General features: G+C 43.8%; 1 protein-coding gene across 5 annotated transcripts in view; it reads right to left on the bottom strand.

Moving 5' to 3' along the window:
* MKX (mohawk homeobox) overlaps positions 1 to 14,688 on the bottom strand; it is a 60,756-nt gene extending 46,068 nt beyond the window's left edge. For 2 of the 5 annotated variants that reach the window (XM_073329577.1, XM_073329581.1), the window contains exons 1-3: positions 11,887 to 11,975; positions 11,183 to 11,474; positions 8,284 to 8,443 (exon numbers count right to left, since the gene is read on the bottom strand). In XM_073329577.1, coding sequence (XP_073185678.1) covers positions 8,284 to 8,443; positions 11,183 to 11,364 — 342 coding nt within the window. In that variant the 5' untranslated portion in view covers positions 11,365 to 11,474; positions 11,887 to 11,975. Of the gene's footprint in view, positions 1 to 8,283; positions 8,444 to 11,182; positions 11,475 to 11,886; positions 11,976 to 12,562; positions 12,610 to 13,961; positions 14,045 to 14,581 lie in introns of those variants that run through there. The other 3 variants (XM_073329579.1, XM_073329578.1, XM_073329580.1) reach the window with 3 other exon arrangements.
* Between the last annotated feature and the right edge of the window lie 2 nt (positions 14,689 to 14,690).

The following is a 14,690-nucleotide window of genomic DNA, read 5'->3' on the forward strand; positions in this document are numbered from 1 at the left end:
AAGATAATATACTGAAATTTTTAAAGGAACTCCAATATACTATTAGTTTTTTAAATTAAAGTAATGTTAGATCATCTACCAGTTGACATTGCAACATCTATTCTTAGACTATAAAGTATGTGTATAATAAAAGAGTAAAATATAAACCCTTTTCAATATGTTGACATAAATGACTAAATTCTGCCATTTGCTATGCTGGCACATTATGATGGATGACAAGAAGGTAAAGGGAGCAGCATGTAGGGAACATACCATGTTTAGAGTCACTGTAGAAACCTAGACATTGATCTATAGATAATTATCCAAAACAATATTTTTCGAATAGTTAGATATGACAAAATGGACAAAAATTATTTAACACATGTGTTGTGCCTTCTGATATACACTGGCTCCAAGAAGTGAGACTAAAAAAGAGAGGGTTGCAATATTGTGTAGTACTTTGTGTGTTAATGAAGTGAAGAAGCATGTTACACATGCCATAGACTCTGACAAGTCACCTACATTGTGCAAACATTCCAAACACGATCCCATGTGTTTACAGTGACTTTGAATAGTAATGTTTGCAGTATTTGGGGAAATGCTGACTTTGATTCCACTTTCACTTAAATGAGTGTAAAACTGGAGAAACTTGATTGATATCAGTGAGCTACACTGGTGTAAGTAAAGAGATTCAAGCCGCCTACATTCTATAAATTTGGAAATCTCAATAGAAACTAATCATGTAGAAGGACTTTAGAGTGCAGGTTACTTCTGCCAGGGTTAATTGTATTTTGATTGGCTCTCTTCAGAAAGGATGCAAAGCCGCATGACTTGAAAAGCAGAATGTGAGGGATCTCTGGATTGTCCACAAGGCCCTCCCCTATGTTTGTGCTGTGAGAGTCCTAACACAGAGAGCTGTAGAAGAGGTGATTCACACTGATTTCAGCACGATACCATGGCCTATTACCTTGCAAAGCCAGCTAATGCATGTTCAATCACCTGTAGCCATGTAAAAAGAAAATGAGGACTTGTGGCACTTAGAGACTAACACATTTATTTGAGCATAAGCTTTCGTGAGCTACATCCGATGAAGTGAGCTGTAGCTCATGAAAGCTTATGCTCAAATAAATGTGTTAGTCTCTAAGGTGCCACAAGTATTCCTTTCTTTTTGCGAATACAGACTAACACGGCTGCTACTCTGAAACCTGTCATTATGTAGCCATGTAGTAATTGTATCAGTAATCATAAGATAAAGGCTTAAGGAATGGATAGCAGAAATGCTAGAGACCTACAGGCCTAGACCTATAACAATAGCTTAAGCAGTTAGCATAAGTATAAGGTCTTACAACCCGATAGGAGTAATTACTCAATAAGTTAGCATAAGAAAGTAAACTAACAATGACCTTAAATCACAAGATGCCATAAGACTTTGTTTATTGTTTTGTAATAGTCACGAGTGTTTCGAACTGCTGGTAAGTGACCACAAGAAAGCAGTTTGTATCAGATTAGAGTACTTTTGGAGGGAACATTATCAGATGCTCAGCTGCAGATAACCACAGTAATCCAATTGATGTATATGTTTATAAGCATTGCTTAATTAATATATTCACCTATAGGATAAGGGCACCCCAATATTATGAGGGGGAATAAGTTAAGATATAGTAAAGGAGGGAAGAGCTATGCATACGTATACATGAGGACCATCAAGGGCTATAAAACATCTCGTCTCAGGTATACCCACTGGAGTTCTTCATCGGCATGCCAGTCTCAGAATAAAATATGTCTCAACTTCTAGAGCTCTCCCCAAGTATATACCTGAGATGGTGCGAGCCATCTTGACAACATTATACATATTATATGACTTTATTTGTTAGGATTGGTTTACTTATTGGACTAATTATTCTAATAATAAAACTTTTATAGTCATAGAAAGTCTTCCCTGACTGGGAATGTTGTTGTCCCTGCCATGGCCCATGGGGCTCCCAAAGCAGCAATTCTGATAATACTGAGCCTGATCTTGGGACAAGAACCTACCAAATTTCAGAGCACTAATTGGGGATTCTAAATTAATAACCTAGTCAATAACTAATCAACAGATCAGGCAACACAACAGATAGCAGCCTATTATCAGAAAGCTGCAGTGTGGATCTCAAAGATGGATTTGGCCTAGTTTTATAATCCAGCTATTGCAGTAAAGTATATAAACAGCACATAAGTAGTTAGCTAATTATTTTGATCACTAATCCATTTAAGGGTGATTATTGGGAAAATAAACACTACCTGCTTAATTACAACTAAAATTTTCGTCCCGCTTTCTACCTGGAACTTAGAAGAGACTCGTTAAGCCTGTCACTTTGATTTTACTTAAATCCTATTTTACATTAAACAGGGCTCCGCAGCAACTAGTGTGAGCTCTGGATCAGCACTCTAATGCCACATTCATTGCTTTACAAACCCTGTTGTTTGCTGTGTTGGGTTAGGAGACCAAAACTGTAGTTGGCAGAGAAGACTAAGTAATGTTTGTTCTGCTCCAAGGCTGCTTGTTTACATTCATCATACTGACACAGCAATCATTATAGTAAACCAGAAGGGATGTATTGGAATCCATCCACCTTCTAATGCAGTTAACAAACTCATTCCAAACTGTTCAGATGAAATGTTGGTCACCTGACTTTCACAGGATTTAGTATAATTCTAGATTCATATGTGCAATAATAGAGACTGATTGATTTGGGGTCCAGTTGAATATTTTAACAGTTTGTGCAATGCCTAAGAAAACTGACCATTTTCTCAGCATCCCATGAGAAACATATTGTTATCAAGTCAGGCCTGCACAGATTACCATGGTGCTATTAGAGTGCCACGTACAGAAATGGTGTGACTCTTGCATAAATGCAATTATATTTAACTAAAGTGATTTACCCTATCAATTTGTTGAAAACCTGACAGCAAACACTGTGGATATGTTCTTTCCATGCCAACTTTAAACATTTTTCATATTAATATGAATGAACAGTATATTCATATTTTAAGCCTTCCGGTATGAGAGGGTGAAATAATAATATTCAACTATTAAGAAATAATCTTAATTCAGCATTTACAAAAGAGACTTTTCCCAAATGTATAGTATTACAGATCCTGCCTCAGAAATACACTCCAGCTACTGACTCCCCCTTAGATGACTTTATACACAGATTCTGAACGGAACTACAAGACTGTTCACTAATGCTGAATGAAGATTAGGCCTATCCACCTAACAGTTCCTAAAATACTGTGGATGAAATCCTGGCCCTGTTAAAGTCAAAGAGAGTTTTGCCACTAACTTTAACTAGGGCAGGAATTCATCGTATATCTGTATGTGTTCATTCAAATGTTGCATGTCAAGTGTCCCAACAAGTCTGTTATCCTAAGGCCTATGTTATACAGGAGATCAAGCTAGGTAATCACAGTGGTTCCTTCTGAGTTTATAATCTATTAATCTGTCTGCACACGTCATTACCACTATTAGTTAGGATTTATTTATAAAAGAAAGTACCCTAAACTAACAACACCCAAACACCCATTAAGATGGTTATGAATTATATTACTCTGTGTACATGAGGAAACTTAGCAAACAAAAAAAAAAAATAATGACTTGCTTACAGGGCACTGTGAGAAGAAATTTGTGTTAGAATCCAACCAATGATTAAGTATGGTTACTCCCTATTTATGCATAATAATAATAATAATCGTCATAGTATTAAAACAAGAGCCTTATGTGTAAACAAGAAAAAACAGGTGGATTTACCATAAATATGTTTGTCAGTCTTCTAGAAATTCCCCAGAATGGTCAAAAGTATTTATGCAGGCACCCAAGAAATACTGACCCTTTGGCTTTACCGCTGAAAAAATTATTCTGATTTATTATGCTTTTCTACTCAAGAAGAGCCAAGGATTTAGAAGAGGGATAATAGCCAAATGATCCCTTTTGCCCAAATAAATTATGTCATAGATATGCTTGTGTAAACGGTAATATTATTAAATCCACAGCAGCACATGACCAGTATATTAATCTTGCTATGGCAAACAATTTCTTATTAAACAATAAAGCCATTCATATTTCCTTTTGGAAAGAATATGCAGTCATTTTTCTTTTTTATTTCACAAGAATATTTAAACTAAAATTTAAACTAAAATAAATCAAATGCTGTGGTAATAGTGCAAATGAAAACATAACATATTCATGGCAAATTAACAGAACAAATTGCTGGATTCCAAACTGGAGTCTAATCTGTGGGGTAAATTGTAAGACAGCTTTTAGAAGTACATTGCTTTCAGGTCTTCTGCCTTCGCAATTTTGGGAGTATAATGTTTTGAACTGCTCGCCAAATGCTGCAGTAACTTACACCCAATGCAATCCTATTGACTTTACTGGGGTTGTTTAGGTATAAATCAGCACAGAATTTTGCCGAATGTGTTTATATTAGTGATTAGAAATAAAGGAGCTTCGTAATACCTTCCAAACCCTAGCTCTTCATACAAGTCTGCCTTTATTTTCTAAATTTCTAGGGGCCAGGAAATAGAACAAACCTCCTTTTAGTTTCACAGCATCAACAGACAAACAATTACTAAAATGATGGAAATTAATTAAAAAAAACCTGGGAGGCAGTGGAGGGAATTAAAATATCAGGACACTCGAAAATGGCCCAAAATCTGGCTAGAAAGATATTACTCTAATAATAACCCTCCCCTGCTTCATATGATCCTGCAGAAGCCCTATTGTGCAAATCCTGCATTTTGGAGGTTTGCATATTTGGAGAGAGTGGGCGAGATGTAGACTGGGCAAAGCCTGGGGACAGTCACTCTACTGTATTCAGCATCATTTGCCAGCCAATTGTAGAGAAAATATATGCAGGAATGAATGCTGATTCTGTAAAGTTAAGTAGTAAGTTCATACAGGTTTATTCTCCATGCTTGCAAACACCATGTGTGGGAGCAGACAGGTGCAGGCAAGGAGACATTGGCAGCACAATTCCACCTGTAACTATTCTGGAGTCCAGAACATAGCATAGAGGAGCTGGACTTCAGTGCAGATGCATCTAAATGTATGAGAATTATTTATCATTCTTGGAATCTCTGCAGGGTTGTTACAAGGTAATCATTCAGGAAAACAATACCACCAATAAAACCAATTGGATGGTTCCCTGGATACACTGTTGGTGGAAACTCAAGGGTTTTCAAAGTATTGTTTGGCCTCCCATAGGATTGTCAATGCAGGGTGTGAACTAAGCCTGTCTGCAACTGAAGGTGAAACAGCTTCAGTAGATAATAAGCTTGAAAGACTAGTTAGTGAGAACATAACTACTGTGAACGCAGGCTGATATTCTAGGTGATAACAAAGGATGCTGTAAAGCTCTGAGAAACTGAATTGATGAACTGGAAAAAAGCTAAGATGAAATGTAAGACTGTTTAGAAAATTTGAAGGAATGCAGTCAGGAGAAAACATTACATAATGGTTCATGGTTCTTCTACATGTCTTGGCATTTGGATTACTAGATTAGAAGGGCACTTATACAACACCCTGTTTGATATATCTGGAATATGCAACTCTTGGAATGAGAAACAAAATTTTCAAACAGATACAAAAATATGGCCCAGAATCTGCCCTTTGTTATGCCTCTCTCAATTCAAAGTAACCCCACTGACTTCAGTGGAGTTATTTCAGATTTACACCAGTGTGTCTGAGATCACAACCTGGTTCTGCGTGTTTAATTCTCAGGGTTCAACTATTTTGATCTGGATTCCAGTCTTGTTCTTTTTTGGCATTTGAAAAGCATATATGGGATACTGTTGTTTTATTCTTCCAGGCGCAGGAATTACTGTGGAAGCCAGACATTTATATTTATCTCTCATACAGATGCTATGGTACTTCTGGATTAAAAGAATACTACACCTGAATTATGGGAAAAACAGATGGAGTTTCTCTTTGATCTTGTGCTTCTGTAAATTAAGATAATAACTGATTTACATGATTCTTTAAAATGTGATTTTCACATAAAATGCCTAGGCCAAATTCAACCCCAGTGTAACTCTGGTGAAGTCAATGGCCAGGGATTAATTTAGCTCTATATTATTCTTTTACTCTGCATCCTACTTAGAATATAAATTCTGTGGAACAGGGGCCATGTCTCACTCCATGTTTGTACAGCATCTATCACAAGAAGCCAGAGCCTGATTAGGGCTTGTGATTGCTACTATTATGTAAATATTAAATAATAGCAATCCAGTACAGTTTGCTTTATACAGTTAATCTGTGGCACTTCTAAAGAAAAACAGACAAACTTCTCTAATATACCAGCTATGTGAAATGATATTTTCTCCACACATGTATTCTGAAAATATTTTAAGTCTCATGTAAAAATACAGAAATGTTCTAAAGGTGCAGACCAATAATAGTCATATCAAGCTGTTGTAAGTTATAGATAGTGCTATGTAATGACATTTAAAAAGTCAGAGTGATCCTTTCATATCTATTTTTAAAAATTCAGATAAGTTGTTTCAACTATATCTTCCAGTTATAAATGGCATTTTCCAGGATGTAAATATTATTTTGGTCAAAGCTATGTTGCATTCACTAGTGCATTCAGTTCACACACATACTAAAGAGGTACTCTCTTCCAAGTACAGTTCATAGTACAGTCTTCTTTGAGGGAACATGCAAACTAATATTGGATTCCTATCTCCTTCCTACTTTTCTAATATTTGATGATATTTTCTACATGGATATAATCTGCTAAGTGGCACACAGTGGAGTACTGAGGTCCTGACCCTACAGAGACATACACACCTGCTTATCTTTATGCACCATGATGAATAGTCTTACTACAGTCAAGAAAATCATTCATAGTGTATAAGTCTTTGCAGGATCAGAGCCTGAGATAGCACCACCCCACAGCTGATACCATGTAATGCCATCATCTAACAGATGGTGCCAGATGAAAAAAGAAAATATAAGGAAGTAAGATTTACAAATCCTTGGAAACCAATCCTATACTCCTTTCTCTTGACACAACCTTCACGAATTTCAGTAGGAGTTTTGCCCAGGTAAGTAAAACCAGATAGGCTTCCATATCTATCGAGATCTTATAAAGATAATTTGTATATACAGTCTTGTGAAAATGGGAAAGTCAGAATCATTAGATGCAGGTACCCTTTGTGTGTAACGGGTGTAATACGTAGTAGTAGTGATCTCTGTAGTTAGGACTGGATAGCTCTTTCCATTCTATCCCATTTTCATATGGGAAATGAACAGCTACTCATCACTTTCTGAAACATTTGTCTTTTGTGCTAAAATCTTCCATGCTTAGTCGCTGCCTTAAGATGATTTTTTAAAGACTAAGCAAAATTGCTTTCATTAATGAGATGATTTAAAAAGTATACCCCTTTCTCACAAAAAAAGGAATCTCTTGCAACTTGTGTTTTAACAGTTCTACCATCAGACTGGATGAAGTTAGAAAGTGCAAGGGTGGTAGGGAAATAGTCCTGTTTGAGAGGAAATATTAATGGTTTGGTTCTGAATTAGTTAAACAAGTGCTTGGAGTCCTTGCCTCATTCTTTGTTCCTGAGACCTCTCCTGCCCCCAGCTAGACCTTTCAAGGTGTGCCTGGGCTGAGCCACGGACTTTGCAAGAGACACTTGTCCAGTCACTAAGGTGAGCACTGGTGTTAGAGAGGGGATAGCCAATTAGTTGCATAGTGAGGAAGGGGGGGGGGTTCTTATTATATATTCCCGTAGCATTCGAGAGAGCGAGTCCATGCTATGGGCATTCTGTTTCAAAAGGTGTTACGCGCATGTGACCGTTTGTTCAGTGCACAACATCCACGGAACGCCAAGCTGCGGTGGCACGTGCAAGCTGAACCCCGCCCCCGTGCGTGTGCCGCGTGTGTGCACCTTACAACGGGGTCTTCAATTAGGTGGCCACTTCGCGTTTTCAAATCGGCCAATATAAACCGCACCCGAACTAGAGTATTTAGTCACGCCTCCTTAGCCGTCTCCTGGTGAGGGTTTTGTGGGTGCCTGCTGCCTGTGTGTCAAATATTTCGGATACTGTCCGAATACTAAGGAGAGGGTCACACCCAGCCGGAGTCAGGACTTCAGCTCCCTGTCAGCACCGGAATACGTGGCCCTACACTTACACCCCACGGACAGTGTCACCCGAGGGAGGCTGGCGCCCGGCGGCTGCGCAAAGCCAGCGGAGGGATGCCGCCGGTCCCTGATGTTGGCTGCTTCCGCCGACAGTGCGCGGGGCGGGAGGCGCGGGGTTACCTGCACCAGGGTCATCTGGGAGCCGAGGGCCAGCAGGATCTTCTCGGTCTTGGTGGGGTAGGGGTTGTCGCGGTGCTTGTACAGCCACTGCTTGAGCGGCCGGGCCATGTCCTGCAGCGCCTGCCGCTTGTGCCGCACCTTCCCGCCGCTCTGCCGGGCCCTGCACGGGGAGAGAGCGGCCCGGCCGGTTAGTAACTCGCGGGGCGCCCTCTGCAGCCTCCCTCCCTGCGCCCGGCTCCACAGCGATGGCTGCGGCCCAGGGGCCCCGGAGCCGGAGTTCACTGCCTGAGAGCGGAGCACGCGCTGTGTGCACACGTGCGTATCCCACCGCACCACTACACCACGCGAGCTGTAGCTCTAGACACGTGTGTGTGCACACGCCGCACTGTGCAGTACAACTAGCGGCAGGGGCGGGTGCAGCTACACAATCTATAAACCCACCCCCGCGCGGTGTCTTCTTCGTGTGTGAACCTTAACATACTGTACAGGTAGAGTACGTATGCTTTGTGGGGGTGCAACACACGGGGACCCATGCACACCACTGCACGTGCGTGCCATATGTTTGCAGCAAAGGTCCTACAGCACATTCTGGCAAAACAAACAAGCGAAAAACCCCATTCCACTTCATCATGGTTTTCTAGCATGAGTGAAATTAATCCCAAAGAATGATGACAACACTACGTAACAATACTTATGTTGACACCCAAAGAGTACTGTGTTCAGCAGCCTCCGTGTCTGTGGATTAAGACATGGGGCCAATTGCCCACAAGAAAATACAAATTGCATTCTACTACACCCACTACTGTGCTCTCCATATTGCAGTGTGAATGTTTGTCCGAAGAAACAAACTCCTTAGATTTCCACGACGAAGCAGGAAAATTGTGGAAGCGTTTCAGTGAGAAGCACAAGCAGAAGGCTGACCTTGGGACACTGAAGAGGGGAGGGAGGAATGTAAAACAGACAAAACAGAGATTGCAATAGAAAAATATTTAATGCCTGCCATAAAAACCCAGTGTCCTCCTAGAACATAAAAGAAAGGCGGTGGCAAAGGGCTACATATACCCGCGCTGAAGTATTAGATTGCTGAGTAACGTGAATCAACGACGTGTCTGGTACAAAATTAGCGTCCGTTATCAGGAGGTGTATGGTATTCGGCATCTGCAAATATTTTTGGTAGGTTTGTAATCGGCCTTTTCAGCAGGTTTGCGAGATCTAAGGAAGCCTCTGTCTTGAGCACATTTAGCGTTTGAAAATATTGCAGCACCCCTTCCCTGCCTAGTTTACATCTTTTGTATCGCCACTAGAAATATGTTCTTCTGTACAACACTTTGGGAATGTACACTTAAAAATCTGGCTAATCTAACTGAGTTAATTTGCCAGTGATAGACAATCCATTCGCGCTACAACTTTAAGATGTTAAGCAGGTCCTGGTTCATTGGTGCACAAACCCTTGTTAAATCAAGAGGTCAGACAATCATCGTCTTGAAAACACACGTGTCATTTCCCAAATTTGCAGGCAAAAATCTCGGATTTGAAAACAACTAAAAGAGGAAAACGTGAAACTCTAGTTTAAAAGATTTAAAATGCTTAAGGAAATAAAGAGCAGAAACAATAAACCAAACGCAGAAGAACAAAAATACAATCGGATTAAAAATAGTCCAGGGTATGTTCCCAATGAAATGCCTGCTACATCTTTAGCGGCTGCTACAGGGAGCAGGAAGAAATGTGATTTTGGTGTTGTAGTTCCAGACTTTGTCGGTAGGTGTCGCTGTCCGGCCTCGCCAGCTTTCTCCCATATTTTCCGGATTCTTTCGCCTGTTTCCCGGTCTTTTAAAATACTTTATTTAAATCTATGTCTGAGTCGGCTGGTAATAACATTTTGATGAAACATAATCTCTGCCCTACCAACCAGCACTGCAGTTAAAAGTATGAGCTGATGCAATCTTTAAGGTGGAAATTCAGCAATAAAGCTCTTCAGCATTTTTCGTTTTCCGTATCTCTTTTAATGCCTTAATCCTTAATTTCTAAATTTAACCAAAGATTTATCACAACAACACTACAAAGTATATTTTATTAGACTTTTAAACTAACAAAACTTATTATTTCCCCTCCTCCCACACCACCTCCCTTTTCACCTGTTCCAGAACAAACATTAAACATCTGATGTTTTATCGCCAGGTGGATTTTTAGCACAGCTCTGTGTCTAATACCAATATTCCCGGTCTTTGAAGGGCTTTAATGAAAGCGTGATTATTTTAAAATCCTCTTGCAAACATTGTAACAAAACATAAAGTTCATTTTCTTTAGCTCAGCTTGTAAACTTAAAGCAAAAACAAATTTGTAGACAGTTTGATTTACACGGTTAGACTTTCTTAAGGCTCCATTTGCTAAAAAGATCTCAAGATATCACTTCCTAGAGCTCGTGTTTTATAGCTGCCCTATCTGGCTGATTTGATATAATGCCATGGAAAGGATCATTTATAGAGGGCTTTCCTTCTTGCTGGTCTGTTATTGCGTTAATTGTTGTTAACAATTGTTAATTGTTGTTATTGAGTTAATATTTTAAAACAAACAGTATAAAGACTTATTTTACCCCTTTTTGTATTTGTATTTTTAAAAAGCAGGAGATAAGTAATCCAAAACAGAAGTACACTCTTTCACACATTCCAGTAAAACAAGATTGACACTGCATTATCTGCTACAGGAATTTCCACTATCCATGGCTGTGGAATTGGAATCTCAAGAGATTAAGGATTAAAAAACATATTCACAATCACCAGTCAAACAATCGTTTGACACCGCTAGATTCAACACACACCGCGCTTGCTTCGCTAGGTTCTGTTGTTATGTAGCGCTGCAAGAGTAACACAAATTACAGTGATCAGAATGAGGGCCATACCCTGTCCGCCTGTTCCGAAGACTGAGGTTGTCTTTAATTGAAGGGCTGTCGGGGATGTGGACTTCGGGGTGCTGTGGGCTGTCAATGACCCCCAGGTAAGGCCGGCTGTTACTTTCCCTTTCTTTGGCGTTTTCCTCAAAAAGCACTTGGCTGTTGAATTTGTTAAAGACTACGGTGTTCATGGTGGGGGGGAGGGCTGGTGGTCGGCTGCAATCTGCCTGGTTCTTCAGTTGCAGCAGACTCTGGTAAGTGGGAAACTTGCCGCTTGGATGTCCAGATGACTCGGTTTGTGCTGGAAAGAAGAAGCATCGGGTTACTCGAGGAAATCAGTCATATCACAGTAATTATTTAAACACGAGAAACATCAAGGCGAACTTGGCAGGGAAGGAGCTTTCTGCCGCTGCTTTTGCTGCACACGGTTCACTACAGAGCTCCATGTCCAGTCTGAATTGTTGCCCAGGTTGTGAAGCTGCTCTTTGTGTGTGAGAGCCAGTGTGTGTGGTGGGTGTGTGCACAGCTCCGTTCTATGTCCCTGATTCTCACTGGAATTCCTGCCCCATCATCTCTTCTCCTGCTCTCAAATCTCCCCCAGAGCCAGGGTTATCTAAAAGCCGTCGCCAGCCGCGGGGCTCCCCAGGGTGTCGCAACAGCCTGGAGCTTCCCCTCTCCGCTCCCTCTCCCCCCAAAGCAAGAAAAAGAATCACCTCTGTAAACTCAGGATGGTAAATACCTTACAGGGGAATTAGATTCAAAACACAGAGAATTAAAACATTGTTTTAATTCCCGTAAAGCCTGAAGGCTCGCTTTTATACAGAGGTTACTCGCGAGGGAGATCTACAGCGCAGGGCTCGTTGCTAACTAAGCTCCGGAGCCACAAAGTCATCTCTTGGGAGCTCGGCGGTGTGCCCCGCTATCTGGAGCTCACAAAGGCTGGATTGTGGGGCACTCCGTCCAGACAGGACCCGAGATCCTCAAAACGCAAGCGCAGCCCGGGGGACAGAGCGCTCCGATCGCCCGGGAGCCTCACGCCGTGGGGACACGAGTGTTTCCCGAGTCACGGCGTGAGCGTGGGTAGAACACAGCGAGCCGCGCCCAGCGTCCGACCCGGGCGGGGGGCGGGGCGAGGCTTTAGGCTCCGAGGCGATCAGGTGGGGGGGCAGCTGAACCCAGCCTGGCCCGGGGCGTGGCAGCCATCGGTGCTGGAACTAGTGGTTGCCATTATAGGCCTGGTTTGCAGTTTGGGTCCATGGCTCCGGGCACCCCCCACTATACAAATTCTTCCAGCGCCCAGATGGCCGTGCCCAGAGGAGAAGGGCGGGAAAGGGAAGGGGTTACCAGCTTTGGTGTGTGGCCCAGTCTCTGGCTAATTGCACCCCCCACCTGGCACTAAGGTGAGCCTGGGCTATTTTTAAGACGCGGGAAGAGCTGCGGCAGGTAGCGCCGCTGGGCACCCTTTTCTTGCAACTCCCCAGGCTTATCCATGAGGCCGCGGTCCAGCCAGGCGGACGGACTGGTCCGCTTCGCGCCATGAACTCGAACGACACGTTCTCGGAGAAAGGCGATGTTTTTTTCTTCTGGTGTCAAAGCCTGTTTGGCCGACCCCTGGGGCGATGGTAGGGAGAGTCCCGCGCGCTTTGTGTTTGTTTCCAAAGCTGTCCCCTGCGCATTGACTTCCTCCGCGACCCTCTCACTGTACCGCTCTTGTTTTCCAAAAGAACAGCCCCCTTCCCGCTGCTGCCGCCCCCCCCCCCCCCCCGCCACCCTCCCCGGGAACCTGCAGCCGGGCCAGCCCGCCCTCGCCAGTGGCTCCCGAGGTTGCTGCGCAGGGAAATGTTTAAGTTACTGTACACAGAAATTAAAAGACGGCCACTGTCAATATTTGCAAGGATGCCATTCAGACATTATTTGGCTGCTGCGTGTGAAATATGACTAGATGTCTGAATCCACTGGCCTGGGACGTGCACACTGCTCTGAGTGTGTGTTTGCACACAGATACACGTATTACAATTACACCGCTTCGGAGTTGCCACAGCTCCTCCTTGCTTCTTCTTTCGGAGCCTTTGGATCCCCACCATCCAAACTGCCCTTTAAACGCGGTAAAAGGATCCATCATCTGTTCTACCCTCACAGGGTTCATTTACCCATGTGCTTATTTTGCCTGGTCCCACTATGAATCACATTTGCTTTCCTGTCCTAACCCCCAACAGAAAGCAAAGGCGTTTCCATGAGCCAGCCGACGTGTTTTCAGACATCGAGGGAGCAAACAACACAACTGAATCTAACAAGCCAACTCTTCTGACACGGATTTTAAACACAAACTATTTGCCAGGGCCTCTTAACGGCACAAAATTACTTGCTAACATAATCCATTGATGCCCGAGGCACAGGACCCAGGTGTACGTATCCAGCACAGCTAGCTCCATCCCGAGTTACAACCGTATCCCGGGACACAAGGATTTTGCTTCACTTCCCCAATAGGACCCTGCTTGTGCACATTCCAGAGCAAGCTACCGTGCTGTTGTCAGTCCCATCAGACAACACACAAACACACACACACACACGGATGCATAACAACGCCGGAGAACCGAAACACGGGGAAACCACCCCCGCTCCCTCTCCAGCAGCCCGGGAGACGTGCTCGCGAGGGGCAGCAGCCAGAAAGCCGGTTCAGCCGGGGATCCTGCTCACACGGCAGCTCCGCAGCGGGTCAGAGCCTGCTCCAAGCCAGGCTGCAGAGCCGCGCCTGGCCGCCAGCCTCCGGGCGGCAAGGAGACAATACCTGATGCCGGCGGGCCCGCGGAGTCCGCTCGGTGGGGAATAATCCAGCTGGGTCCCTACTCCCCTTCCCACTGTGACTCCCGCCGCATGTTTGCTACACACACCGCCCGAGCTCTGACCACACCGACCGCGGCAGTCGCTCCTCTTTATTTACCGAGCAGGGGCCCCGGAACATGAATCCCGAAGCCTTCTCATGTTTCCCAGCTGCGGAGCTGAGCCTGCGAACATCCTCCCATTGCGCTATCCACCTTCCGGGGCCGTGCAGAGGGGAGGCTACCGGGCTCCGCGGCGATTCTCCTTGGCCTCAGGCTGCAGAGAGACCTGCCCGGCGGGAGCCTCCTGCTCCTTATTTTCTTCTGGTTTTGCTCCTAAAATCCCCGGAAAACCCGCCCTATCCCCCATTGCTTGCAAAGGAGCGAAGCCCCGCCGCGCTGCACGCCTGGCTCCTGGGCCCGGGGGACCTCTGGGGTCCTAGTTCTGTCAGCCCGTCCGGGGACAGGGTGTCTGTTGTGGGTCGGGCTCGGGCAGAGATTAAGCGGGGAAAGCCGGCGCATTCATCCCAGCCTGTGCTTGCTACCATCCAAACACCTTCAACACACAAGGTAACCCAGCAAGGTTTACCTGGCTGTTTGCTACGCAGGTGGAATCTGAACTCCTTCGGAGCAGAGGTGGGCAACCCTCCTACAACTGCCCGGGGCAGCGCCGGGCTGGTTAACCCGTTATTTTAGAC

The sequence above is a fragment of the Lepidochelys kempii genome, chromosome 2 (assembly GCF_965140265.1).
Source record: "Lepidochelys kempii isolate rLepKem1 chromosome 2, rLepKem1.hap2, whole genome shotgun sequence".
NCBI classification, from domain to species: Eukaryota; Metazoa; Chordata; order Testudines; family Cheloniidae; genus Lepidochelys; species Lepidochelys kempii.